The sequence below is a fragment of the Saxophila tyrrhenica genome, assembly GCF_035928015.1.
Source record: "Saxophila tyrrhenica strain CCFEE 5935 chromosome Unknown scaffold_6, whole genome shotgun sequence".
NCBI classification, from domain to species: domain Eukaryota; kingdom Fungi; phylum Ascomycota; class Dothideomycetes; order Mycosphaerellales; family Extremaceae; genus Saxophila; species Saxophila tyrrhenica.
Window position 1 is genome coordinate 923681 of NW_027041738.1, and position 25922 is coordinate 949602.

Here is a 25922-nt window from a genome sequence, read left to right on the forward strand (position 1 = left end):
TCGTGCTGCGCTCGATTGTCTGTTGGCGCGTCTGGAGAAGGAGCTTTAACTCGACCGCTGGATAGCACGGAAGGGAGAGTGGCAAGCAGAATCTACCGAGGTATTTCTGCCTATTGCTGTCGAAGATGAACGGCTGGTGAAGAGGGAGATGAAGGTCTCGACGCTGGCGCAGGTACTTACACTAGTCGAAACGACCGTTGACTTGTTCATAATCAGACAACGGGTCAAGGTGGTTTCGATGAAGAGACTGGGGCATCACAGCAAGTATCTTTCATCCGCTCCGCCTCACTTGAGCGCTCATCACTGTGTGAACAGACTTGTCGAGCGCATGGGTGTCAAATTTTGGTGAACTCTCTAAGCGATCTTCCACTGCCGTCCGTTGCCTCCACCCTACTACATACCTCATCAAAACGGACAACCATCACCGCTCAAGCGTACTGCCGTTTGCTTCAAGGTTATTACCCGCGCGCGGCAATTTCTCACGATACGGCGTTTTCCGTCTGCTGCTAAAGATTCGACACGCGAGAACTTACCGACCGCAAATGCGCTATATGAACTCTGTTTCCACGTGCGGCTCGTGTGGTTGAACTTTTATGTCATCTTTGGGTCCACTGGCCGGAGGTGAGACTAGGGGCTGGGAGAGTCCTGATGTTTTCACGATGGTCCTTCGCGATCGTGCTCCATATGAAGGTGCCGTGTTGGCCGCCGACGGTCTAATGATCGACTTCTCAATAAAAGGGGCTTGAGGTCCTCTCCGTCCCGCCCGTTTGCTACAAACCCAGTCTCTCGGCAGTTGGTATTTCGCTCCATGATTCGTCAGCCCTACCGAGGCATCTGAGATCGAGCAACCACGAGATCTGAGGACCATAGCATTGGATATTGTCGCGATACAGGATGGAATCTTTGTTATAGACGTGCAGTCGGTACAGCACACAGACGCTGTTCGCGCACATCATATGAACGCTTCGCCCTGCAGTCTGCCGCTCTGTGTAACTCCGGAGGCTGAAAAGAAGTGCCGTGGCTCGCTTAGAGTCTGGTGTGTTCCTGGAAAGTCCCGATCGAGTGTGGCTGGCATCCCAGTCGTGGATCTCCACTTTCATCCCGAGAGCCCGGGAGAATTGGTGCGTTTCCCTTTTTTTGGCCTCGCTCCAACAACCAACCACGAACTCTATCGCTTTGCAACTCTGCACCTGCGACACGGAGTCGAAACCAACGCCATGCCCTATCCGAGCACCAGAGCTAAGCTACACGGGCGGGTCACAAAGGCGTGCCCTGGCATACGAGACTGGTGCTACACGACCCATCTTCGACGCTGAACAACGCTGCCGGACGCCGGGTGAAGATGGATCGTCCCTTGCACTGGCGGACGCGGGTAGCCTGCAGCGCATCCTTTGCAGGCGGAAAAGTGATATGTCGTACGTCCAGTCCTGAGGGCTCGCACGACCTCCGCTCCAATGAGCTTGCCGCGACAGTGCCAGCCGCCTGCACGGCGGGCGGAAAGGGTATCGGTTAACGAGGTATGTGCGTCAGTGTCAGACACCACGATCCAGCCTTTTGCCTGACCCACAAGGGCCTGTTCTCCCATCAGTGCGCCCTCTGGGTTGAAAGCCTGTCGCTCTACTCTCTTTGCCGCAAAACTCACGAGCAATGACTCGCCCGGGGCGCGGTGCCTGCAGTCGCCTTAAGACCTTCCCACCACACCTTACACTTGCCGGTTAATGCTGCAGGCCTCCAACGACACCTTGCGTTCGCATCTCGGAGCACTCATATGCACCATCCCGTCAGTCTTGGATACGAACCCTGCCCGGCGCGAATCGACTGATTGCGAGCTTCAGCTCTGTACCACCGACGATTTCGGATCCCTTGCGCTGCGCAAACGTTTTCGAAGCACATTGCAAACCAACTCCTCCAGGCGCAGAAGCGATCTACAGGACTTCAGCGGTACCAACACGTCGACATATTCTTGGAGTCAGCTTCATTTGGGTGTCCAAACTCGTTTCCTTCTGTCTCTCTCACCATGAGTCCTCTTCTCGAAGTGTTGCTCTCGTAACATCTGGCTTTCGGTTCAGTCTCCTTGGATAGTCGCTCTTGTTGGATAGGACGCTCTCTTTCTGTCGCTGGCTGTCGGAAAGGATCAGGTCGAGTTGTCAGTTGGTGAGTGACGTCGTTGGAAAAATCTGGTATAGGTACGTCAGTCTTCATTGGTCCACGACCTCACTTCATTGCTGTTAGTCAAGTCACTTCACTCCCTCCACCATGACTTCCTCCAATATTAAGCATACCGCCGGAGCCGCTGCCACGCCGTCGCTCGTCCTCGTGAAGAAGTTGCAAACCTGGCTCAGATGCTGACTGAGATCCAGTCTTCTAGCTACGAGAACCTCCCCAGTATGGCGCAAATCGGCGACGTGGTGCCGAGCCACTTCAACCCCAGCATCGTCACAGCGTCCTACTTTGCCAGCCTGTGTGGCTGCTTGCTCACCGTGGAGCTGCTGCACCGGCGAGGAACAGGTGTTTCCAATTGGAGAAGCTGGTAGGTTGTCAGTGCACGGGTGAGAAGAGTCGATGGCTGATCAACGTTCAGGGCGGAAACCTTTGCCTGCGCAGCCGCACTCGGAGCAATCGGAATATGGTGTATGCACTTCATCGGTAATCGTGCAATCATCCTCGGTGATGGCACAGCGACGATCCAGCTTGTCTACAGCCCAGGATACAGCACGCTCTCGGTCTTCCTACCCATCATCGGACTCTCCTTCGCTTTCGCCGCGGCCGAGTTTCCCTCACGATCACCTTTTCTCCACTGGTCAGCACTCACCTGTACCGGCGTCTTCGCAGGCCTCTCAGTGGTGGGCATGCACTACATTGGCAACTTCGGCATCTCGAACTACAAACTCCAATACGTTTCAAGATACTTGGCAGCATCTGTGGTCATTGCGATCGGAGACTGCTTGGCGGTCTTGATGCTCTTCTACACATGGCGCGACAAGTGGATCAGCGACTGGTGGAAGCGCCTGTTGTGCGCGGTGGCCCTCGCTGGAGGTGTCTCGGCCATGCATTTCACTGCCTCGACCAATTGCATCTACGAACTCAAGCATTACAACTCACACGAGGCGATCCGCTCAAGAGATGTCCAAGTCATCATTGCGGGCATACTCTGCGGCACTGCTGGCCTCATCGTAATGTGCGTGCTCATGTTTACGCGCCACCGCGACAGGGTGCTCAAGAGAAGCTCTCAGAAGGTCATGCTGGCGTGCGCGATGTTTGACCCCGATGGACGTGTCCTTGTCACCACAGAAGGTGTCCTTCCAGCCCGCGAGATCACCGACAAGTACAATCACCGCACTTTCGACGAAGACTTCGACACAGCACATCAGGTTTTCCAATGGATCTTTCGTGTCTCGCACAACTGGTCAGGAGTCTCAGATCTGATCCCAAGGATGAAGAGCCATCTAGGCGCTCGCAGCGACGACAGTGAGGACAGCTCCAGGCCAGGCAGTTCCAAATCAAGCTCGCAATATGACCTCGAAGCCATCACCGACTACTCCATCTTCTTCCGCGAGCGATTTTGCACGGCAGCGGCTTCTCTGGCAGCATCGATGCACATATCAATCGAGAACATTGGCGTGCTGTACGACAAGATCATCGAGACTGGTACACTTAAGCCTGAAGATCGGGTCGGAAAGCGCAACAACCCGCATCAAAGCCGCGACGACCTTGAACTGGCACTGCGCCACAGCATCTTTGGCAAAGGCCAGCTGCTCTTCCTGACTCGCCAACTCGATGCAGACCAGACCGACAAGCTCTTGAACACCGGCTTCAGATTCGCCAGCGTCCAGCATGTCGGCCGCAACTTTGCAGAAGCAATGCAGATCCCTCTCGCAGCTATCGAGGTTCACATGGATAATCTCAGGCAGTATGTGGAGAACACATCTTCTGCGGGGAAGGCTGGTACATGGCTCAGCGTCTTTGCCATCGTTCCCAAAGCCAACAGCAAAGGCTTTGATGTGGTGGTGAAGCGGACTGAGCAAGACCAGCTGCCAGATGTGCAACTGCTGCCAGGCGACGTACAGCCATATCAAGCGCGATTCCTCCAGCGACTAGACGGTGTCTGTCCTACCATCGCCATGGACTTCCTGGAAGACCACGATCGCAAGGACCTCCGCAGAACCCCACAGGAACAACACTTCGCAAAGGTCGCGTTGCACGCCATGGATGCTCTCAGCAAGCAAGTTCCAAGTGCATGGTTCCAGCACGCCCGCTTCGTCGGGAAGCCAGTATACGCCAACTACTCCCAGCCCACCGGCGCCGACACTCCCATCACCACCATCTTCTCCCTCGTCGTCTGCGCGGACGCCCACACCTCAACCGAATCTTGCAACAACATCGCCCGTGTCCCGCTCTCCTTCTTCACCGCCCGCCAGCAATGCACCGCCGGCTCCCCCAATCACCTCGTCCTCACCCGCGACATCCACCAAGAATTCGGCCCCCTCCTCACCCGCAAAGGCGCCGCGAAGAACACCCCTTCACGCGAGAAGCGATTCCTGACGCATAAGTCCAAGACAAACCCATCTACTCGACGGCCCTCCGCGCAATCCACCAGCGAGCGCTCCGATACTGAGTACTCCTCCGACACGCTCGAGCTCGTCGACAAGCCGCGTGCTTTCGGCGTCAGCGTGACCGACACCACTGCCGGGGCCGAGAGGGACAACGTCTGGGGCGGAATCCTGGTGAACAGCGAGACGGTGATGCGGTCTGATGAGAAGAAAGAGGGGAGTGCGGGAGTGAGCATGCATGATTTAGGGATTCGGGTTGCGGTGGGAACCTCGAGGATGGAGGCGACGTGGGTGGATGAGTTGTTTGCAGTTGCGAGGGAAGCGATGAGTTCGAGGAGTGGATGAAGGGCTAATGGGTGATTGGGGGGGAAATGATGTGATGGCGTTGGACTGGAACGGCGTTGAAAGATAGACACTGCGGCGATGATACCCTTGAGCGTTCGAAGCGAGCGCCTGCTAGCATTTTACGGTCACGGATGGGCTTCAAAGCAAAGCATGTATATTAGACAAGAGCAAATGAGGTATGAGTAATGTTGCCTTCTTGATTGATGTTGCCGCTTCTCCTTCGAACGCTGCCCAAGCGACCTGGCGACATCCTGCTACCACGTTCGAGATTGCAAGCCATACAGCGAGTCCAGAGGAGCTATTAGACCTGACAAAGGAGGAGCGACTTCATGTTAACTCTGGACAAAGCAGAGTTGCATGAACATAAGGCTCGACTCTTCGTCTGCTTTGTACAGAACAAAGACTGCTTGAGACCAAGATACTTCTCTCTGAGCTACTTCATGGCAGCGATCCGCCTTGCAAGGCCGACTCGTGTCGCTCTTCGAACGTCTAGCCTAGCTGCCACAGCACCCACACTCGTTCGTTCAAAGCGTCTCCAGGCCTGGAAGCCACCCACATTCGTTTCAACCCAAAGCAACTGTCAAGATGTGCGGTTACACATTCTCCTACTACTACTGCGGCCACGACACCTTGATCTACTCCGACTCGATCGAATGGTGCGGCAACCGCTTCGTCTCCGCGCACTCGGTTGACGTCTGGTCGGCGGATATGTGCAAGGATGTGCAGGTCGAGTGTCTGGGGATCTCGAGGTTTTATTGTGCAGAGTGTAGTGAGGACCATGCGCTTGAGTTCGAGTTGGATGAATAGTGCTGTCCGGTGTCTGGACGCTGGGATGTATTGGTCATGATAGCGCTGTAGCGTGTATCGAGCTTTCTTGCCGGTACAGAGTGTTGTCGCGTGCGAAGACGTCGTATATTCGCTCTGTTTGTCGAGAAGGCGCCTCATTGAGAGCCATTCTTACACTTCAATCTCAATGCCATTTGACCGCTTGACCTTCCCTCATGAATCGGATAGCTCTCCCTCAGTGAATATATCCATCAACCAACACGTCCACAGCACCTACTCCACCCACGCCTTATCCAAACCCTCAAGGAATCCAACATCAACATTGACGAAGCTCTTTCAAAAGTCCACCTCCAGTCTCCAAGGCTTCGTCTGCAAAGCAAACACAACAGCCAACACATACCTCCTCAATTGCGCTTCGTCTTTGGCCATCACAAGCACCATTTCCCGCTTCACCATGACTTGCCGCTTGAACTGGTGCTCCCATTGTTCCAGCCTTAGCTCGACGATTTTCTGGATGCTCCACTCGCTGCCAGGCATGTCTTTGGGAATGAATTTCCATTCCCAGGCTCGACCCACGGCGTCCTTGAAGGAAGTTGACGTGCGGTTGTCGTAGCCCAGCATGAGCGGGTAGAAATAGGCATCGCTCCAGATGCGGAGCAGCGCGAAGCGAGCGTCCGGTCCCACAAGGTCGTGATACCGCCGCGACAGGTGGAGCATGTCGACGCTGAACGGATCTCTGATCTTGCTGAAGTCGAGCCTCGACGGCCACAGATCCCTACTGGATCTGAAGTCGAAAAGCAAAGATGGACGTTCTCCTTCGCCTTCCTGCTTTGTAACGGCTATCCTGCCGGGAGGGTACGGCAGATGCGTTGGTCCGATGAGGCCAGACTAAAAGTACTTCACAAGAATCGGGCCGGATGACTGCATCCCATTCCCGATCATACATGCGGTCTGCTTCATTTTTGGCCTTGTACTTCTCGTCGACTTGCTCCCGTACATACTTGGGCAAGGTAATGTTGCTGTTGAACTCGCGCAGGTACGGTTTCAACTCGCGGCTCCGTGCCTGATTATCAGCCATTGAGCTCTTCCACGTCGCTCCTACAGGCGCTTTTGTAGAGGTCTGCACGCCTGGGAAGAAGATTGACGTCGCTGCGTGCGCATGCACGATATCCTCCTAAAGCACCGAAGGGTAAAAGGGTCAGCAAGTGTCTCGATGGAGAGGAAGGGCTCAAAAGGTCTCAGTGCGCCACTTGCCGTGTGATCGTGTCTTGGAGAACCCTTTAACCCATCAATGCTTACCCAGACATAGCGATGGTCCGACAGAGACACTTCGAGCCAGATCAGGGTCACCAGGCAGAAGTTCCTTTCGGTCTTGACCATGTGCTTAGGTGCTGCGCTCTTCGACGTCAACGCCGTGAACAAGCCAGTCTGACGTTGGTATCGCAGCCGCTCGTTTGGATCAATGACCGTTGCGTGCCACTGTCGGTTGAAAACCTTGCTCTTCGTTCTATCCTCGAAAGCCCAGAAAGCCTGCGGTACATCTTGTCAGCTCGTCCACACGGTCAAGGAAGGCGATTTAAGGTTTAGCTAAAACGCGGATACGACGCGCTAAGTGAATGTGATCGACAGCGAGGATCACGCAGCCATCAGGATGCTCTGCTCTCCAATGGACATACATACCTACAACTCTATTATGGAAGATGAGTTGTGCGGAACGGTGCAGACATCGAGAAGCTTCGATGACTGTTGGCGCGCTCTTGGGCAGGCTGACTGCTGCTAATACCGGCGGAAACCTGTTGGACTCCCCAGTGCAGCCCGCTGTATACTAAACAGAGTATGGTATTTATCGTCAAATGCTGCAATGACTGCGGACTCGTATGAATGGTGTCTTGCTGGATTGACCGGCACCATCGCTAGCTACCATTTGAAACTGGCAGTTCTTGTTACGTCCAAGCAATGAAGCGTGTCGACACATATTAGACTTGTATTTGGGATCTGCACCTATGAATTGTCAGAATCGTCTCGGTCTCAAGAGCAGAGCGGCAGAAGAGGAATCGTAGGATGGATCAGCAGATATGAGAAGATTTTGGAACAGCTGGCTTTTAAGCATGCTCAACCAGACCACGCCGGCTGAGCGAGTCTTATGGCCCCAGCTTCTGTCATCACAATGTATGAAGACGGAAGTCGAATATGCTTACCTGTGCATCTCCGCCCATCTTCACAACGCCATCGCACCCATCCTGATTTCAACATCCTTAAGCAGCCCTTCCTTCGTCGGGTCCCGCTCAGGGTTGAAGCCTCTCGGCAACATGCCACCGGACCCAGGAATCACCTCGAAGCCCAGCTTAGGCCAGAACTCTCCAGTCTCGTCGGCAACGTATTTGGTCAGCAATCGATTCGTGCCTTTCAGTTTCACAAACGCCACAAGCTCATCAACCAGTCGGTGTGCGAGTCTGCGCCCTCGCTGCGACGGGTGGACGCAGAAACAGCAGATCTCCCAATCTGGAGTCTGCGGCGGTACGGGGGGCGCGTCGCCTTCGGCGGTCACCATCTCGCCGTTCGTGAGGTCTGCTCCTTTATTTGTGAAAGCTTCGTTGACGCCGAACTTGCCTCTGGAAGGACAAACGCCGGCGCAGGCTACGGGGCTATTCTCATCGTTGAATATTACTATCAAGGTGCCGCTTGGACCGAGCTCGTCTGATAGGCCCTCGCCGCCTTTTGTGGTATCGAAGTCCAGTCGTGGCCAGGATGGAGGGAAGACTGTGTGGTTTTTCCCGAGATAAGATTCGTTAATCACTGAGTGGAGTTGATGCCAGCAGGGCTGCGATGAAAGTCCGGTTGCTGGAATTGCCATGGTTTTGTATGATGGTGCGGCTGCTATAGTGTCTTTTGCCTCGGGCAAGACATACAGAACGGATGTCGAAGGACGGAGCGAGTACTTATCTCCATAACCACGTTTCCTACCACGCCCTATCGCTGATCCTGCCCTTGACTCACCGTGCTGATCATTCTCCGGCTTGGCGGTTTGTTCAAGAACGACCAAAACTTTTGTGAAGGCGAGAAAAGGGGATGCATCGCCTTCGTCTCATCAGTCAAGAAGATGTCGTTGAAGCCATGGGGATGAAGCGGGCTCCGCGCGGCCTCTGAAGGGTTTGGTGGCGTTCTGGAATGAAGCCGAAGCTGACTGAAGACCAAGGCGCTACCGCATGGTATAGCTTCGAAGTCTCAGTGATATGATGTTTCAGTTTGCTGAGATCAGGCTTGAGAGCGTAGTCATCATATGTCGAAGCAAACAGAACGCGTGCCCTTGTGGTTCGTGGTCTCGACCTCCTCGTCGGCGCTTCGGTCAGCCGCCTGCTACGTCACGCAATGGAACTACGGCTTATTAGTGAGAGTGGAACGCGCAGCCCTCTTTCCTTCCGCTGCTCTCCGCAACCCTGAGTAGATATAGCTTTGGCGCTGCTGCAGGCACAATCACACTTGCTTGCATTCCTTGGTATTCGTGCCTGGAGGGCCATGGTTTTCAGTCGTGGTGTCCCTCGAAGTCTGAGGTGACGCGAGCGAAGCGTGAGGTGTAAGAGCAGGGTCTGCGAAAGGCTGTCAGTCCGGACAAGGAAGCAAGATGGCTTCGCCAACTTTGTGGGAGAAGGTCAAGACGGGCTCGAAAGCTGGGTTCGACAAATCGTATAAGGTGTTGGATAAGTTGGGTCCGCCGGTTAACAGGCTCAGTAACAAGTTGGGCAGCGAGGCATTCTGGCCTACAACGCTGGACAAGGAGAGTGATAAGGCTGCACGGATATTGAAGACGTTCTGCAGTGAGTGAGTATCGGCGCGAGGTTGTGTGGCAGAGCGCTGACGTAGATCGCAGAGGATGGCTTCTACACCGAAGATGAGGTCCAGCCGGAGGACGGGCCAAAGCAGAAGCAGAAAATCGTCAAGAAAATCCCAACCGAAGTGATCAAAAACGCCAAAGGTCTTGCCATCTTCACTACGATGAGAACGGGTCTGTGGATGTCTGGAGCAGGCGGCTCAGGTATCTTAATAGCTCGGAAAGACGACGGTTCATGGTCTCCTCCTTCAGGCATTATGCTACATACCGCCGGACTTGGCTTTCTTGTTGGGGTGGACATCTACGACTGTGTGGTGGTCATCAACAGCGCGGAAGCTTTGGAGGCGTTCACAAAGATCAGGTGTACGCTGGGCAGCGAGGTCAGCGTGGTTGCAGGACCGGTAGGCGCCGGTGCCATGCTGGAGTCGGAGGTGCACAAGCGACAGGCGCCCATATTCACATACTTGAAGAGCAGAGGATTCTATGCTGGAGTGCAAATAGACGGCACCGTCATCATCGAGCGGACAGACGAGAACGAGCGGTTTTATGGTCAGCGGATAGGCGTTGCAGATATTCTGGCCGGGAAGGTTAGGCACCCACCCTATGAAGTCAGACGACTGCTGGAGACCATCAAAGCAGCTCAAGGAGACACCAACATCGACGAGGGTCTGCTGCCAACCGAGCCTGCGCCTGCTGACTACGAGATCGAAGATGGGCATCTGTTCGGTGTACCAGAGAAGGACGACCCCGACCCATATGGCGTACTGGCGTTGGAAAAGGAAGGTCTGAGCATCAAAGAAGCAGGCACGCACAAGAGGGCAAGCTGGGAGGCCTTCAGCTTCAACCCATCACCAACCAGTCCTATACACAGCATGTACGCAAGAAACAGCAACGAATGGCCTAGTAACCGCAACAGCTGGCGAGCGAGTGCGTTCTCGAACGAGCCAAAAACGCCGAGCAGCTTGAGAACGAGTATGGAGTTCGGCAGACCGCCATCTCTTCCTCCCCGAGCTTCGAAGCAGATGTCGGATTCCGGTACTCAGACGGACGACCTGCCAGACCCTCCTTCAACGGATAGGTGGAGCTTGCACAGCGCAGCCGGACATTCGCGCAGTGCGTCGTTGCGTGCTTCACCGCACATGGAGGAGGTGCCCGAAGGCAGGGTGCTGGACACGTCACCAGTGAGAAAGGAGATGGAGACGCCACCTCACGTCAATGGCTATTCCACCCCACCGCGAACGCCAGAGCTACACCAGGAGGAATCACGGCAGCCCACTTCGCCACCTCGAACACCTGACCTGCAACAAGGCTCTCAGCAAGACCCTGCAGATGACGACGACGTACACATCGAAGAGCCGGTCGTACATTCTGTCCAGTCTGTGCAGTCTCTGCAACCAGCTTCGCCGCAGGTCATCTCAAAAGCTCGTCTCGTCAATGTCCCGAAGCGAGTTGCTCCCTCACTACCGCCACGGAATCCCAACCGTAGCGGCGGCCCGATTGTCATCGGTGGCTCGCCGAAGGCTGAAACTCCATCAGAAGACGCAGAGACTGGAGTCAAGCACGACTCCGCGCACGAGGCCCTCGACACTGACAAGGAGCCTGAAGCGGCGAAGCCAACCACCGCCACTGACCTGTCGGACAAGATGGACGATGTGCGGTTAGACGATGATGACGAAGACGATGTGCCGATGAAGTCAAACCCGTGGGCGAAAGTGGAGGAGACGCGGAAGCAGCAGGAAGAGGAGAAGCAGGAAGAGCAGAGTGGTGTTGCTATGCCTGGCAGCTTTCAATGAGGTCCTATTCGTGGGATTGGGATAATAGAGGGTGATATGCCGGTACGTGATCATGAATTGATGTAGTTATGTATATTGAGATAATGAAATGTGTGTTCTTGTGGTCCTGGCCTTGGACGGTTTCAACTCACCGGATCTGTGTGTAAGACGTCTGGACTAAGCCGGCCTGCAAACCCTCAGAACTCACTTTTAGCTCTCACTCTCACATCATCGGTGCTCGCCTGCACCATGTGGGCTCACAAGCGGCGCACTGGCTATACACGGGATGACCAAAGAGCATTGGTGAAGTCATGAGCCTCGTTATCGCAAGGCCGGGAGGAAGTCACGATGATCTGGAACGTGCGGATATTGAAGAAGTATCTTGGTTGCATTATGACTACCTACGGCCGATTGCCAAACAGCTCATCGCTGTGGCATAGTCGGCCATGCTCATGCGCTCGTCGATTCATCCATCCTGGCTAACTGACAAGTGGCCGACTGCCAGCAACACTGGGCTGCGGCAAATGGGCCAAACTTGAGAGCCAAAAGATCGAGAACTGCGCGAGCATGTGCAGTCCCATGTGCGTTCATGGCCAAAATCCTCCTGAACGGTAGCTCAGAGGCAGGACTGGCCGAATGACTCCAACGCATGAGAACGCATGCCCTTGCTCTCAATCTGCACAACCATGTTTCTTCATCCACGAAATTTCGCCCATATTAACACCAGGCACCTGGTGCCATGCCGCCCAGCACAAAGAACTCCAAATCAGCACGCCGCGGTCGCCATTCTTCCACGCTCACCATCTGTCTCGGTCAACGCACTCCGCTAGCGCTGCTTGCTTTCCCGAGCAACATCGTCTGCTCCTGCAGCCACTGCTTATGCCTTCCTCCCCAGCGAGAACGTATAACTCAGCCAGAACGCCGCCCAACGGGTCACCATGGCACGTCAACGTTGTTTGCAAAACTAAGAGTCGGTTCTTCTTCCGCCTAGTGAGGCTAGAAGACACTGGCGGATGTCCTTTTCACTTCCCCATGCTGTTCGAACCAGATAATGAAGCTCCGTCTGGTGGTAGAGTCCACCATTCACTGTTCGTCCTGGATTCATTTCTGCTTCTGTGTGCCGGAGTCCGCCTGAAGGATCGCTGGAGCAGTAACCCGCCACCCTTCGTCTGGATTCTGAAGGACATGTAGCTGAGGAAGAACACTCCATGTGACTGTGCCTGGACCGTCGATCTCAAAAATCTCCTCCATGGTCTCCGTATCCAGTTCGGTCCCTCGTTCGATCCATTTGAACTCGTGATCGCATGGTGTCGCAAGAACATAACCTTTGAGAATCAATGCTTCCTCGAACATTGTCGCCAACCCGTTGTTTCGATTCCTCCAGCATGCTCTCGCATCTTCGTCTCCGCCCTTCTTCTGGATGCCGAGTTTGGACAGCTGAGGGTCCAGTATCAGGCTCAATCTGGTAGCCAGACGGACGGCTTCATCACGAATCGTGGGCTTCTGAAAGTCGCGATCGAGCACCATCGTCTGCCCAGCGAGCCAAACGGTTTCAGGAAACGTCAACGACTTTTCGAGATCGTCCTTTCGCGGAGACCGGACAAAAATCTCTTGTGTCATGTACGGAGCATGCTTCTTCAATTTCTCCAAAACCATTCTAGGGCTGTCCCATGGCAGCTCACGATCGTACACCATCTGCTTGACCGCGGCCCCAAGGCAGCCCTGTACAATATCAACGGCGGTCAGGTCGCCCAATTGAGTCAGCTCGTTGACGTTTGACTGCCAGGTCTCGCCCTCGCCCCAGACCTGCTGGAACAATGCCTTCGATTCTGTGCTTGGGTCCAGACACCATTCTGGTCGAGCGCGAGGATCAAGGCCCAGCTCAACGAAGTATGAGTACCCTATGTTCTTGACCTTGTGCCAGATCGTGGAGTGGTATTCTTCTACTATGTCCCTAGTGAGAGGACGCAACAACGGGAAGGTTCTTGGGTCGGTGCGATTCCTTCTGGCCAGCCGGGCTCGGATTACTTCCTCTTCACGCTTTTTCTGAGCGATCCCCTGGTCTCGCATCGCATCAAACCTTGCAAGGCCAAGGTTTTGCGACGCTGCATCTGGGATCGTGGCTACAGAGGTGGTTGTCGGGTCTTCTTCCTGAATGGCACCGACAGATCGATCGACACTGTCACTCATTGACTCTGTGGTGGGTACTAGCTTGCGCTTCTTAAGGTCTCCAGCAGAAGCTACCGATGCACTTCAATTGGATTGACCTGCAGAACGGATCCTGCTTGTCCACGAAGTTCCATCCCGCGGCTTCGAGCAATACGAGAGGTTTGTGAGGACCGGGTGGCATCACGCAGAAGAGGCGTTGCAGTTTCGATGCATTGCAGCGAATTTGCTTGGGCTGCCATCTTGACTGTCCCTTATGGGTACATGTAAGGGATGATGATGTTCGAGGCGCGAGGTGGGTGAGACCAGACGGGAAGACCAGCCGCTCTTGGCAGCCAGCGACGCGGAGTTGAGGCCGACCGACCTCACCTCTTGACATGCCAACGTCCTTCACGGTTCTGCTTCAACAATACTCCTGTATTCGTTTGTCCACCTGCCTTCGCTGCAAGATTGAGACGGCACCATGGCAAGACCGCATATCCAGTCGCCTGCAACTGCGTGCTGGACACAGTAGCGCAGGATCCGACGGGATCGTGCGAGAGCAGGCGACGTGTTCTGGCTGCAACAGACTCCTTCGGAGTTGAAGGAGACGAGAGGGCATCAACAAACATGCCGGCCTTCTTCTCCTTCTCCAAAGGGTCCCGGGACGACAAAGACATTGGGACCTGCTCAAGGCATGACTAGCAGAGGCGAAACTACATTCTACGTCGCCAGAAAGGCCAAGACGTCGTTGATGTTTCCTGGTGGTGGGTGCGGTCAGGACATGAGCAGTCCGCCTTACCAGAACGGCATATGTGGTGGATGCTGCATTGGAGAAGAGTATCGCACCACACGTCCGGTATACCCAATTTGCATATGCTATACCTTTCAGGCCTTCACATGATCACATTCACGGTTTACTTTCATTCACATCTAGGCACATGGACGTGATGGGAAACCGTGGCCAATCGAACGGCTTCTGGGATCCACTGCAGGTTGCATGTGAAGCGCTGCATGTTGACATTCACCTCGCAAGATATGGCAGTATTTATGCTGGCTTCTGCCTACTCCCCTCCTTTTCCTAAACACCAACATTCCCTCAGCAAGATCCCCTCGAGGTAGCACGTTAGCACCACAACTCACATACAATACACCTTCTCATACACATACACCCTCTCCTTCGACGACAGACGCCAACATGTCTGGCTACAACAGCCGTGGCTCGCGGCTTAGTCGCACTTCAGGCTACACCTCGACCAACGACAACAGCACATCTGGCCGTAGCCCTCGCGACCCGTACCGTTTAGGATATGCCGCCACGCCTCGCGCCAACAGCCCTCGCAGCTCCTACGGATCAGGCTATCCCGCTCCAGCTCGCGACCACAGCCCAGACGGCCGCACGTCCCAAAGGAGCCGCACACCAACCCCAGCTCGCCGCGATTCTTACCCATCCAGCTTGCGATCAGGTGGCGGCTACGGTGGTCCGGCACGTGAGAGGTATGGCGAGCGGGGCGAGGACGAGCAGACGTACTGCGCAGCACCTCGAGACACCGAACGCCGCGATAGAGGTGGTGCTTTCGGCGTGTACGACGAGCCGTCGGGCCGTCGTGAGGATGAGGGCACCGCAAGACCGCGCCGCCCCGAGTCTTACGCAGCCGCCAACACTCTCCTGGACTTCTGCAACAGCCCTGTCGACCGCCACTCACGCCCACCATTCACCCGGCAGAACCCCAGCTCTCGTCGTGGCGCAGAAGACTTAAGGTCTCAAAACACGGCACCAAACCATCAACGTGATGTGGTCCCCTCGATCGAGACCACCAGTCAGACTCGTCGGACAGCCTACTACGAGTCACACGCTACACCCAGTCCCCGCTCCTCCGCTCCGCGAACCCCAGACCTCTACTTCCCGACTCGACTCTACTCTACCATCTCTCCACGCCCCTACAACTCCAACTACTCGACGGACTACGAGATTGACCGCCCGAGCAACCAGAACCGCTACCGCAGCGAGTCCCGCTCCTCGACGCTATCAGGCGGAGCCACTACTAACAGCGAGACCCACTCATCTTCACATCGAGCCTATGGAAGCCATCCAGCGTCAGATCGAGTCCATGGAAGCTACTCACCGTCAGATCGACCCCATGGAAGCTACTCGCCGTCAGAACGGGTCCATGGAAGCTACTCGCCTTCAGATCGAACCCACGGAAGCTACTCGTCTGAGGATAGGAGCGAGAGTGAGTAGAAGGAGAGTATGTTGCGATGGGTTCTCTTGGTGGCGAGGAGCAGAGCTGATCGAGATGGTTGTCAGCATTCGGTCGGGATGCAAGGAGAGCCGTGGCGAAGGAGTTTCTTTGGGTACGATCCGAGCGAGGTATTGTTTTGACTGCTTGAAGCGTTTGGTTGCATCAGATGGCGTCTCGGAACTGGAAGACAGGGCAAATACAGATACAGCTGTTCTCTAGACCTTCGTTCCAGCAATTAGCGAGCGACTACTAAACCACTATGCTGTTACTAAAAGTTCTGTGCCTTCCGAGTACTCACCGTTCCATTAGCTTTGATATAGACAATCGCTCGCCATCTCGCAAACGATATGCCATCTTGTTAAAAGCCTCCCTCAGCAACACGGCACCTTCAAGAGGAGACCTGTACTCCATGTCAACGCTGTCAATGAGGCTGCGCCCTGTTTCTTATACATCGCAAATCCCACCGCATACGAAACAACTGCCAGCCGCCCGAGGAGACCGTGGAGATACCTTCCGGAGCCAGGCTCGAAAACGAGCAACATCGTCCTTCTCTATTGTCTTCCACAGCATCGCTGGGCCATACAGACGAATGAGAACGTCATTGACTTACCGTCGAGAAGGCCTTCCCATTCAGTGGTACTGCTGGTCGACCGATCGGTCCTCTGACTGCAGAATAGAAGATGGTCACACACACCCAGCTGGACCGGCGCCCTAACCAGAAGGACACAGCGGGTGATAACCCCGACATGTGCTGATGCCAGTGCTTTCTGCATCAGAGGCGGAGATCAGGGTGTTCAGAGGTATGAGTATGCGCGTGAGGATGGATGGTGGGAAGTGATGACAGCCATAGGCAAAGAGCTCGCGCTTGTGGCACACATGAGATGAGTGGGTGGTAGTTTCATGTTTCTGACTTCAATATCCATCAGCTATGAGTGAATGCTTCGATGCCCGTACCTTCCCAATGTCCAGAGCAATCATCCCATCCTAGCCCCAATGGTCGTAAAACGCCAGACACCAACGCTAAGCCATCACAATCCCAGTCTTCGCATATGCATCTAACCTAACTAATCTCCATCCCCTCATCCCCGTCCTCCCCCTCTTCTCCCTCCACCCCTTCATCAACCCCCTCATCTCCCTCCCCATCAGCAACCACACTCGCACTCCCCACCCTTCCCCTCTTCCTCCCCGCCCCCCAAAGCCCCATTCCCATAGAACTCCCCAGCCTCGCACCACCCAACCCACCCACCGCTTCCAGCTCATCCCCACTAACCATCCGCCCCTCCATATCCACTGACTGCGCTAGCTCAACCCACGCGCCCTGCTTCAGCCTCATAAACCCATCCGTGCGCGCGACGCGACCCCAGTGCGTCATGATGAAGCTCGCTGCTCTGCGCTTGAGCCATTCTTCTTGTGCCGTGGAGGCGCGGTCGAAGATGAGCGCTGCGTGCTGGACGTCGAGATCGCGGACGAGGCGGTTGACGCAGAGGTGGCGGAGGCGCGGCATGTCGTAGATGTTGCTCATGACGAGCATGTCGGCGACGTCTTCGAGGGTGGGGCTGTCGTCGGTTGGAGAGTGAGGTGATGAGAGAGCGGGAGAGGTGTGTTCGGAGGGTGGAGCGGAGATTGAGTCGGTGTAGAGGTAGTAGAGGAAAGCTTTCACCGCGGGGTAGGGTTCGGGGATGTGCATGCGGCGGGTGTGGAATTCTTGCATTTGAGAGTTGTAGAGGCGAGCGAAGTGGGGCCAGCGGGCGGAGAGGATAAGACGGTGGACGTGAATCGGTTGGCTGGTGTTTGATGGTGTAGGTGATGAGGTGGCGGTCGGCGACTCCATCTCGTAGTCTTCATCGCGGAGCGCGGTGACGGTGAAGTCGGTGCCGGAGCCAGACTCTGGTAGTTGGTTGAAGGTACGTGCAAGGTCTGCACCGATAGCAGAGAGATGGGAAGAAGTGTAGGTGTCCGACGTGGGAATGCGGCCCTCGTTACGGGCTTCTTGGCTCAGCTTGTTTCCGAGTAAACCAAACTTCCTCAGATCGATGGGCAGAACGTCGCTCAAGTACTCTTCAGGGTCACCATTGGCGTTGGCACGAATCTCCTTTGGACATCCGAGCAGCCATGCTTGCGTACCATCCGGATCAAGACAGCAGTAGTGCCAGCGGTATGTCGGCGGGAAGAGATCCTTGCCGTCTGCTAGCTTCTGCCAGCGGAGAGTGTCCAGATCAAGAGCGGAAAGCGACGTATCGAGTGGCATATTCGTAGCAGGCGTGACAAAGTCTAGCATGCATCCTGAGCTGAAGACATTGAAATGTGTCCCGACATTGAAGATTGGTAGGTTGGGCGAAGAGAAGAACTTGACCGAGCTAATGGCGCCCGGAGCAACTGGTGTGACTCGCTGCGCCTGGTTACCTGGATTTGACTGCACGCTGGACGTATTGGCAGCATAACCTGTCGATCCGAGAGCTGGCGTAGGTGATCGAGCGTAGCTGTAATTGTGCAGGGGCCTGACCTCATCCGACCCAGGCATGCCATAGGTTGGACCACCTTCAAACGCCGGCGTCCCTCTAAAGTCTAGCCACCAGATCTCGCTCGACTTGACCATTTCCTCGCTCATACCTCCGCATACCCAAATCTTCCCACCCCACACCCAGCTGCTGTGGTCGTATCGAGACACGAAGCGCCAGGTCCGGCTCCACGTCCAGGTCTTGAGGTCGAGAAAGCAGATGTCGTCCAGCACAGCATTCTCCTGGCCAGTCATACCACCACACACAAACAGCTTGTCGTCGTGTATCACAGCCGAATGCCTTGCTCTCCCTCGTGGGATGGGTCCGTTGATGTCTGGCGAAGTCCATGTGGCATTCGCAATATCGAAGATGACCACATCGGAGAGGTGAATGCGGTGCTCGTTCTCTCCGCCATACACCAACAGCTTGTCTCCCTGCCACAAGCACGCCGTGTGGCCCATCCTCACCCCAGGAATGTCACCATAGTTGTCGACCAGATTCCAACGTCTTTCTTTCAGGTTCAGCTTAAGAACATGATTGTAGACTTCATCGGTGTACTGATCGAAGCCGCCAAAGGCGTAGATCAAGTCATTGCCTACGTAGGTGACGGAGGCATTGACGAGACAAGCAGGTCTTTGGCCGATGGTGGTGATGATGCGAGGAGCATACGGTTCGCCGGTTCTACGCCGACTGTTCTTGGCAGGCGAGCCGGACATCACGTAGGTGTTGTTCGACATGTTGGAGACCCGGGTGGAAGCTGAGTTCGAGACCGGTGGGAGGGCGGAGGTGGTGGAGAGGGCGGAGAGGTTGGGGAAGTGTGTGCCACTGCTCGCCATTGAACGGAAGCTCACGTGATTATTGGGTCATTGTCAGGTGAAGTGGAGCGGCATTGTTGAAGTGAGGTTCTCGTATGCGCTTGTGATTGTGATCTTGCTTGATTGCCAGCATGTGCCTGCCTGCCTGTGAATGAGGCTGGCAGCTGCCGATCGTCGGCGTCGGGAGCAGCCGCCGCCGGCCGTCGTCAGGGTCGCACTTTCTGTTGCTGGAGCGACTTTAGTGTTTGGAAAGCGCTCTTAAGACTTCCTGAACTTCCTACGGACCTCCTTCTTCTCTCCTCACCCTCGCACATCAGGTCTCTCAATCCACACACTCTCAGCCCTCGCGGCTCCACTCAAACATACCATCAACGGCATACTGCAAGATATTCGCAACCACTACTAACGGATCCCTTCACTGGGCCATCTACAGCATAACAACATCGACACCAACAACAGCACCCCATAAGCGGATATGGCAACTGCATCAGTATTGACCCCCGTCAAGCACCGCCGTGATGGCATTTTCTCCACCCGCCTCGCTGGCGGACGCGCTCCTCTCACCCCCTCCCCCAAGACTCCTCGCATGCACGTGATGCAAGAGCAGGGCCAGCAAGAGAGCATCCACCACAGCAACGCCAACCTCATGGCTCGCTTCTCCCGATCCGTCTCCAAGACCAACGTCCGTGACTCGCCCAAGTCCAACATCGCCTCCCGTCCGTCCCGTGACTCCCCACGGAGACTGGACCAGACGATCAGCGAGTTCACTCTCTCCGGCACCGGTCCTCGACCAAGCACTGCAACCTCAGCAAAGAACACCCCGTCCCGAGCAAAGGCTGGACGATCAGGTTCGGTGCACCGCACTCCCAAGAGAAGCCAGAGCAACATCAACTACAAGGCCGCGGATCGCTTCATCCCGAACCGCAACGCCAGCGAAGGCATTACTTCTTCCGGCGCCGCCGTCAAGCTCGACAATGAGCAGACGCCCGGACGTCGCCCCAAGTCAAGCGCAAGCGAAGGTTCAGCGGCACTCGCTGCTGGCGCGTTTGACCTTGGCCGACATACCTCTTCTTCTGACCTCACCTCTTCCCTCAACTTCGACGGCCTGAACCTCAACGACAACAACGAGGATGATGACGATGCTCCCAAGAACAAGCCAAGCCCAAAAACCACCGCCTACCAGCAGTCCGTCGCTGAGGCATGTGGTGTGAGCATCAAGCAGCGCATCCTCGCCTTCAAGCCCGCCGCGCCAGAGTCTTCCCGCCCCATCGACCTCCGCTCGCAGTACAACCGTCCTCTCAAGCCTGCTGCGGCTTCTGCGTCCCAGTTCCGTCGCCGTGTGCTTACCGCACCAGAGCGTGTTCTCGACGCCCCCGGCCTGGTCGACGACTACTACCTCAACCTCCTCGACTGGTCTTCCGGCAACCAGGTCGCCATCGGCCTCGAGCGCAACGTCTACGTCTGGTCTGCCGAGTCTGGCACCGTCAGCTCGCTCCTTGAATGCCCCGCCGACACCTACATTGCCTCCGTCAAGTGGTCCGGTGACGGCGCCTACGTCGCGGCCGGCCTCGGATCAGGTGAGGTCCAGATCTGGGACGTCGAAGAGGGCAGCAAGCTCCGCAGCATGCACGGCCACGACACCCGCGTCAGCGTCATGGGCTGGAACAAGCACATCCTCTCCACCGGCTCCCGCTCCGGCGTCGTCTTCAACCACGACGTGCGCATCGCCCAGCACAAGACTGCCGAGCTCCACTCCCACACCTCCGAAGTCTGCGGCCTCGAATGGCGCGCCGACGGTGCCCAGCTCGCCACTGGCGGGAACGACAACCTCGTCACCATCTGGGACGCCCGCCACACCTCCGCGCCCAAGTTCCAGAAGACCAACCACCGCGCCGCCATTAAGGCCCTCGCCTGGTGCCCGTGGCAGACCAACCTCCTCGCCACTGGAGGAGGCAGCCACGACCGCAACATCCACTTCTGGAACACCACCTCCGGCGCGCGCGTCAACAGCATCGACACCGGCTCGCAGGTCACCTCTCTGCGCTGGTCGCTGGCGTACAAGGAGCTCGTCTCCTCGTCCGGCTTCCCGGACAACTCGCTCTCCATCTGGAGCTACCCTACTCTTGTCAAGAACGTCGAGATCCCGGCCCACGAGTCCCGTGTGCTACACTCGAGCCTCAGCCCAGACGGACAGATGTTGGCGACGGCGGCTGCGGACGAGAGCCTCAAGTTCTGGAAGGTGTTTGAGCGTAAGCCTGGACAGGCAAACCTGATGGCTGGTGGTGTGTCGAGTGTTGGTGGGAAGGAGAGCTTGACCAAGGCTACTACCATTCGGTAGATCATTGCACTACGTTTGGGTAATTGTTGGTGGTCTCGTCAAGCGCAGGAATGACTCTCGTATCTGGTTCTTTTGGACAAGGATCTCTCGGGTTGGGTGGTCAGTCATGGGAAGGGTCATGGCATTGAGCGATGGAATTTTTGTTTTTGCTTTGCTTTTGACGATTGCATCAAGCGAGGGAGCGTCGTTATGCGTACATAAGGAATGGCAGTCAGTGTCTTCATGAACGTTCGTTGTGCTCTGTCCTTCCTGCTTTTATGTAGCGTACGTAGTCGAATATCACAGTCGCTACCGTATGTATTGCTGTCAAGTCACAAGTGCACCAGTAAGTGGATTCTGAACATTCTCTCATATCAAACTATTCGCGATAGTGCGCCACGCTCTTGTAGTTACAGCACTCAATCTAGTAGTAGGCACATCAGTAAGCACCATCCCTCAGCAGCTCCTCGCCGCCTTTTCCATGCAAACCCCAGTCCCAACCTCGCTATCCCGTAAAACGCGTTCCCTCACTCACACCCTCCCTCACCCACCAACCCTCAGCAACCCTCTCACCTCAGACTAACCCCACTCCGATCCGTAAACATCCTGACCGCGACATTCATAGCCCCCAACTCCTGAAACAGCAACTTGGCCGCATACGGCACCACCACCTGCGCAATCCGTGTCTTATTCTTGCACGGCCGGCACTCAAACTGCCCCTGCTGCAATTTCGCAATCGGCGTCATCAGCCCGCAGATCTCGCAGATGTGCACGCGGAAAGCGTCGGAGACGTCCAGTAACCGCTCCTTGAGGAAGGCGGACGCGCCGTGCGAGATCATGCAATCCCGCTCCATCTCTCCGAAGCGCAGCCCACCGTCTCGTGCGCGACCTTCGACGGGTTGGCGGGTCAGGATCTGCAAAGGTCCGCGAGCGCGGGCGTGGATCTTGTCGTCGACCATGTGGCGGAGACGCTGGTAATAGGTCGGGCCGAGGAAGACTTGGGCGTTGAGTTTGCGGCCCGTGTGGCCGTTGTACATGACTTCGAAGCCGCGCTGTTGGAAGTCATATTGCCGGAGGATGTCGGAGATGGAAGTGATGGTGACGTCGGTGAAGGGGGTGGCGTCGCCTTCTTGGCCGGTGAGGGAGGCGACTTTGGAGAGGAGGCACTCAATTAAATGGGCAATGGTCATGCGGGAGGGGATGGCGTGAGGGTTGATGATGATGTCGGGCGTCAGGCCGTTGGCGGTGAAAGGCATGTCTTCCTGGCGGTAGGTGATGCCGATGGTTCCCTTTTGACCGTGGCGAGAGGCGAACTTGTCTCCGATCTGAGGCACTTTGGTAGTACGAGTGCGGACCTTGACGAATTTGAGACCCTCGACATTAGTAGTGAGGAGGACTTGGTCAATGATGCCGTTCTCGGTACTGCGCAAAGGCGTGGAGACGTCGCGCTTAGAGTGGTATTTGGTGCGCTGGCCGAGCTCTTCGGCGTCGGGAGCGATGGGGGCAGTCTTGCCGATGATGATGTCTTCGCCGGACACGCGGGCGCCGGGCATGATGATGCCGTCGTCGTCCAGCTTGTCGTAGGTGCCATGTTTCATCTTGAGCGTATCGCTTCTTACCGGCTTCTCGAAGCTCTCCACCACGCTCATGCCTACTCTCTTCTCCTGGTCCATATACGCTCGGTAGAACAGACTGCGGAAAAGACCGCGATCGATGGCAGACTGGTTCATGATGACGGAATCTTCCTGGTTGTACCCAGAGTAACATGCAATCGCCACAATCGCATTTTGACCAGCCGGCAGATCTCGGAACTTCAGATACTCCATCGATCGTGTCGTCGCAAGCGGTTTTTGCGGGTAGTAGAGGACGTTGGCCATCGTGTCCATTCGAGTGTTGAAGTTGGTGAGCGTCACACCCATTGCTTGCTTGCCCATGGCACTCTGCTCAAGTCAGCATACTGCCGGCGCGAGACGGTAGGGAGGAAGGCAAGGCTGTTCACAAGCAACAAATTCAAGGAAAAGGGGGCATACCTGATATGTGTTCCTGGGACTCTGGTTGTGGTCAGGGAAGGGAATGATGCTCGCACAGACACCTAGAATCATGGCAGGATGGATCTCGCAGTGCGTCCAGGTCCGTACTGATCGATTCGGGGGTGCCTTAATCCTGCGATGCGGGTCATCGTTAGCATCGACAGCTTCGACGTCGCCACTCTTGCGGGCTCTGGCGTGCTCGTCGAGGTCGTCGGGAGTCATGATGATCATCGCCGTCTCTTCCTCCTCGGCATCAAGGTACTCGACAATGCCCTTCTTGAGCAGGGTGTGCCAGCCGAAGACGGCCTTCTCCATTTCTTCCTCGCTGATGTCGGAAGCCTCAGGACCGATGATCCTGTCTCGATCGTTTTGAAGAGAGGAGATATGCTCCCGCTGCAGTACCAACCCGCCGGGTGTGTTTGCGCGAGGACTGTTATCCACCACGAACAATGGTCGGCAGACCCGTCCTGCGTCGGTGAAGACCTTGATCTCTCTTTCTCGAACGTCTCGAATGATGGTGACCTCGAAATTGATAATACCTCTCCGCCTGATCTCGCGTAGGTTGTCTGCCAGCTGGCCCGCATTGCGGTGCACACCCACCCACGTGCCATTCACGAAAACCTTGGTCGCGTCGGGATTAACAACAGGATCGTACTCTTCCAGTAACTCCATGCCTCTCTGCCGCATGAACTCAACGATGGGCTGACCTGGCGTACCAACTGAGACGAAGCACATCAGTGCCAGGTTCTTCACCAGCCCGCAAGCCTGCCCTTCGGGTGTCTCTGCTGGACACACCAAACCCCAATGGGTGTTGTGCAGCTGTCGAGGCTTCGCGATCTTGCCATCTCGTCCAATGGGAGTGTTCGTGCGCCGAAGATGTGAAAGCGTGGAAGCGTAGGTATAGCGGTTCAGCACTTGACTCACGCCAGCCTTCGCGCTCGCGGCTTTCTTCTGGTCGCCCCAATTACCTGTTGCAAGACAGTATCTTAACCCAGATGTTATGATGTTGCTCTTCACTGCGAGTGTCAGGTTGAAATCCTTGCCTTGCTCCACACACCTGTGAAGGTAGGACTTGATGTCCTTGACGAGCTGCGAGAACTTCAACCGGAAGACCTGTGCCATTAGCGGACCAGCAAGATCGAGGCGCTTCTTGCCGAAGTGATCGCGGTCGTCCTCTTCAACACGGCCGAGAGCACACTGCAGCAGACGATTCACCATATAACCCAAGAAGAAAGCTTTCCGCGTCTCGGCACCCTCTTCTTGCGAGATATGTGGCAGGAACTCCTTCTGCATGATGTCACGCGCATACTTGATACGCTTCTCCTTCGTGCCTTGCTGCTGTCCTCTCCTGCCGATGTAGTCGAGCGCCACCTCGCGATCCTGGATGACAAAGGCTTCTTCCAGACATGGCTTCAGCATCTCGAGAAGCGCGGTATCGTCCTTCCTGCAGATGTGGTTGAGAATGTCCTCATCTGACACAATCCCGAGTGCTCGAAAGACGATCGCAATCGGAATGTCGGTTTTGATGTACGGCAAGCTCACTTTGATGACCTTGCCAAAAGCACCACCTCTTCCACCTTCACCACCGGCGTAGAGCTTTGCTTGCATGGAACTGATGAGCCTGCTGCCCTTCTCCACCGCACTGCGAATCTCAGCCACGAATGGTGTGGGTGAACCCTTCTTCTTGAACACCTGCACGATGTTCGCAGCACTCCGCTCCTGCGCAATCAACACCTTCTCGCTGCCGTTGATGATGAAGTATCCTCCCTGATCAAATGGACACTCCTGGAAAGCATATAGCTCCTGCTCTGACCGGTTTCGCAATGTGCAGATCTTGCTCTTCAGCATAACCGGCAGCTTCCCAATGAACACACGCGTCTCCTCGTTCGAGCTCTCGTCTGCAGGATCCTGCTCCCAGAACGTCTCCACGTCATCTGGGTCGGCCCCTTCTGGTGCTATCCAACTATTCTCCTGCTCATCCCACCAGGCGCCTGTCGGCCGCTCTTTCGCGAGGAGTGTCTGTTTCCGCATGCCCAGGTAGATCGGGGAGGAGTACGTGAGATTGCGAAGCCGTGCCTCGTGCGGGAACAGCGGTCTGGTGCTCCCATCACCCTCCGTCATGGCCGCTTGACTGATTGTCAAACTACCAAGGTGGATTTCAAACCGCCGCTTCACCACTGTCTGCCCTTGCCCATCGCTTTCGCCGCTCAGGTTCTGGTCGAGCGCGATGGTGCCGTGATCGCCCACAATCTCCTGCATCGTCGTGCCCGCAAACTCATCGAAGGAGTCCAGCTGTTGCGAGACCAAGCCTTTGGAGTCGAAGAAAGACTGGATGACGGTCCAGCAGTCTTCGTCGGTGATAGCTTCCTCGTTGAAGTCGCCCGCGACGGCGTCCATGCCAAGGCCCATCTCGCGGTCGCCGTTCGTGTAGGGGGGTGTCAACGCCATGTTGGCGGCTAGAAGCAGCGGCTTCGTGACCTTCTGTTCCCTCCTATTTTGTGAGCCACCTGGCCTTTCACCTCACGTCTTCACCAAGAGGAGAGGCCGCAAACGTGAGGGACCGGGTGGCGCGACAGGAGGCGCAGGACAGCG

At 55.9% G+C, this 25922-nt stretch overlaps 8 protein-coding genes across 8 annotated transcripts; 4 read left to right on the plus strand and 4 right to left on the minus strand.

The window, feature by feature from the left end:
* Window positions 1-2387: 2387 nt before the first annotated feature.
* Window positions 2388-4895, plus strand: LTR77_004434 (uncharacterized protein; the record flags this gene model as incomplete). Its single annotated transcript, XM_064801688.1, has 2 exons — window positions 2388-2530; window positions 2582-4895. 2 exons carry the CDS (start codon window positions 2388-2390, stop codon window positions 4893-4895), a joined length of 2457 nt encoding a protein of 818 aa, XP_064660318.1.
* A 1122-nt stretch (window positions 4896-6017) lies between these two features.
* Window positions 6018-8535, minus strand: LTR77_004435 (uncharacterized protein; the record flags this gene model as incomplete). Its single annotated transcript, XM_064801689.1, has 5 exons — window positions 6018-6525; window positions 6626-6855; window positions 6981-7211; window positions 7603-7682; window positions 7917-8535. 5 exons carry the CDS (start codon window positions 8533-8535, stop codon window positions 6018-6020), a joined length of 1668 nt encoding a protein of 555 aa, XP_064660319.1.
* Window positions 8536-9303: 768 nt separating this feature from the next.
* On the plus strand, window positions 9304-11303 carry LTR77_004436 (uncharacterized protein; the record flags this gene model as incomplete). The annotated part of the gene is made up of 2 exons (XM_064801690.1): window positions 9304-9496; window positions 9550-11303. 2 exons carry the CDS (start codon window positions 9304-9306, stop codon window positions 11301-11303), a joined length of 1947 nt encoding a protein of 648 aa, XP_064660320.1.
* A 1080-nt stretch (window positions 11304-12383) lies between these two features.
* On the minus strand, window positions 12384-13472 carry LTR77_004437 (uncharacterized protein; the record flags this gene model as incomplete). The annotated part of the gene is made up of 1 exon (XM_064801691.1): window positions 12384-13472. One exon carries the CDS (start codon window positions 13470-13472, stop codon window positions 12384-12386), a length of 1089 nt encoding a protein of 362 aa, XP_064660321.1.
* A 1153-nt stretch (window positions 13473-14625) lies between these two features.
* Window positions 14626-15669, plus strand: LTR77_004438 (uncharacterized protein; the record flags this gene model as incomplete). Its single annotated transcript, XM_064801692.1, has 1 exon — window positions 14626-15669. One exon carries the CDS (start codon window positions 14626-14628, stop codon window positions 15667-15669), a length of 1044 nt encoding a protein of 347 aa, XP_064660322.1.
* A 1061-nt stretch (window positions 15670-16730) lies between these two features.
* On the minus strand, window positions 16731-18905 carry LTR77_004439 (uncharacterized protein; the record flags this gene model as incomplete). The annotated part of the gene is made up of 1 exon (XM_064801693.1): window positions 16731-18905. The coding sequence occupies one exon, from the start codon at window positions 18903-18905 to the stop codon at window positions 16731-16733; it is 2175 nt and encodes a 724-aa protein (XP_064660323.1).
* A 553-nt stretch (window positions 18906-19458) lies between these two features.
* On the plus strand, window positions 19459-21344 carry slp1 (WD repeat-containing protein slp1; the record flags this gene model as incomplete). Its single annotated transcript, XM_064801694.1, has 2 exons — window positions 19459-21265; window positions 21322-21344. 2 exons carry the CDS (start codon window positions 19459-19461, stop codon window positions 21342-21344), a joined length of 1830 nt encoding a protein of 609 aa, XP_064660324.1.
* Window positions 21345-21869: 525 nt separating this feature from the next.
* Window positions 21870-25778, minus strand: RPB2 (DNA-directed RNA polymerase II subunit RPB2; the record flags this gene model as incomplete). Its single annotated transcript, XM_064801695.1, has 2 exons — window positions 21870-23240; window positions 23331-25778. 2 exons carry the CDS (start codon window positions 25776-25778, stop codon window positions 21870-21872), a joined length of 3819 nt encoding a protein of 1272 aa, XP_064660325.1.
* Between the last annotated feature and the right edge of the window lie 144 nt (window positions 25779-25922).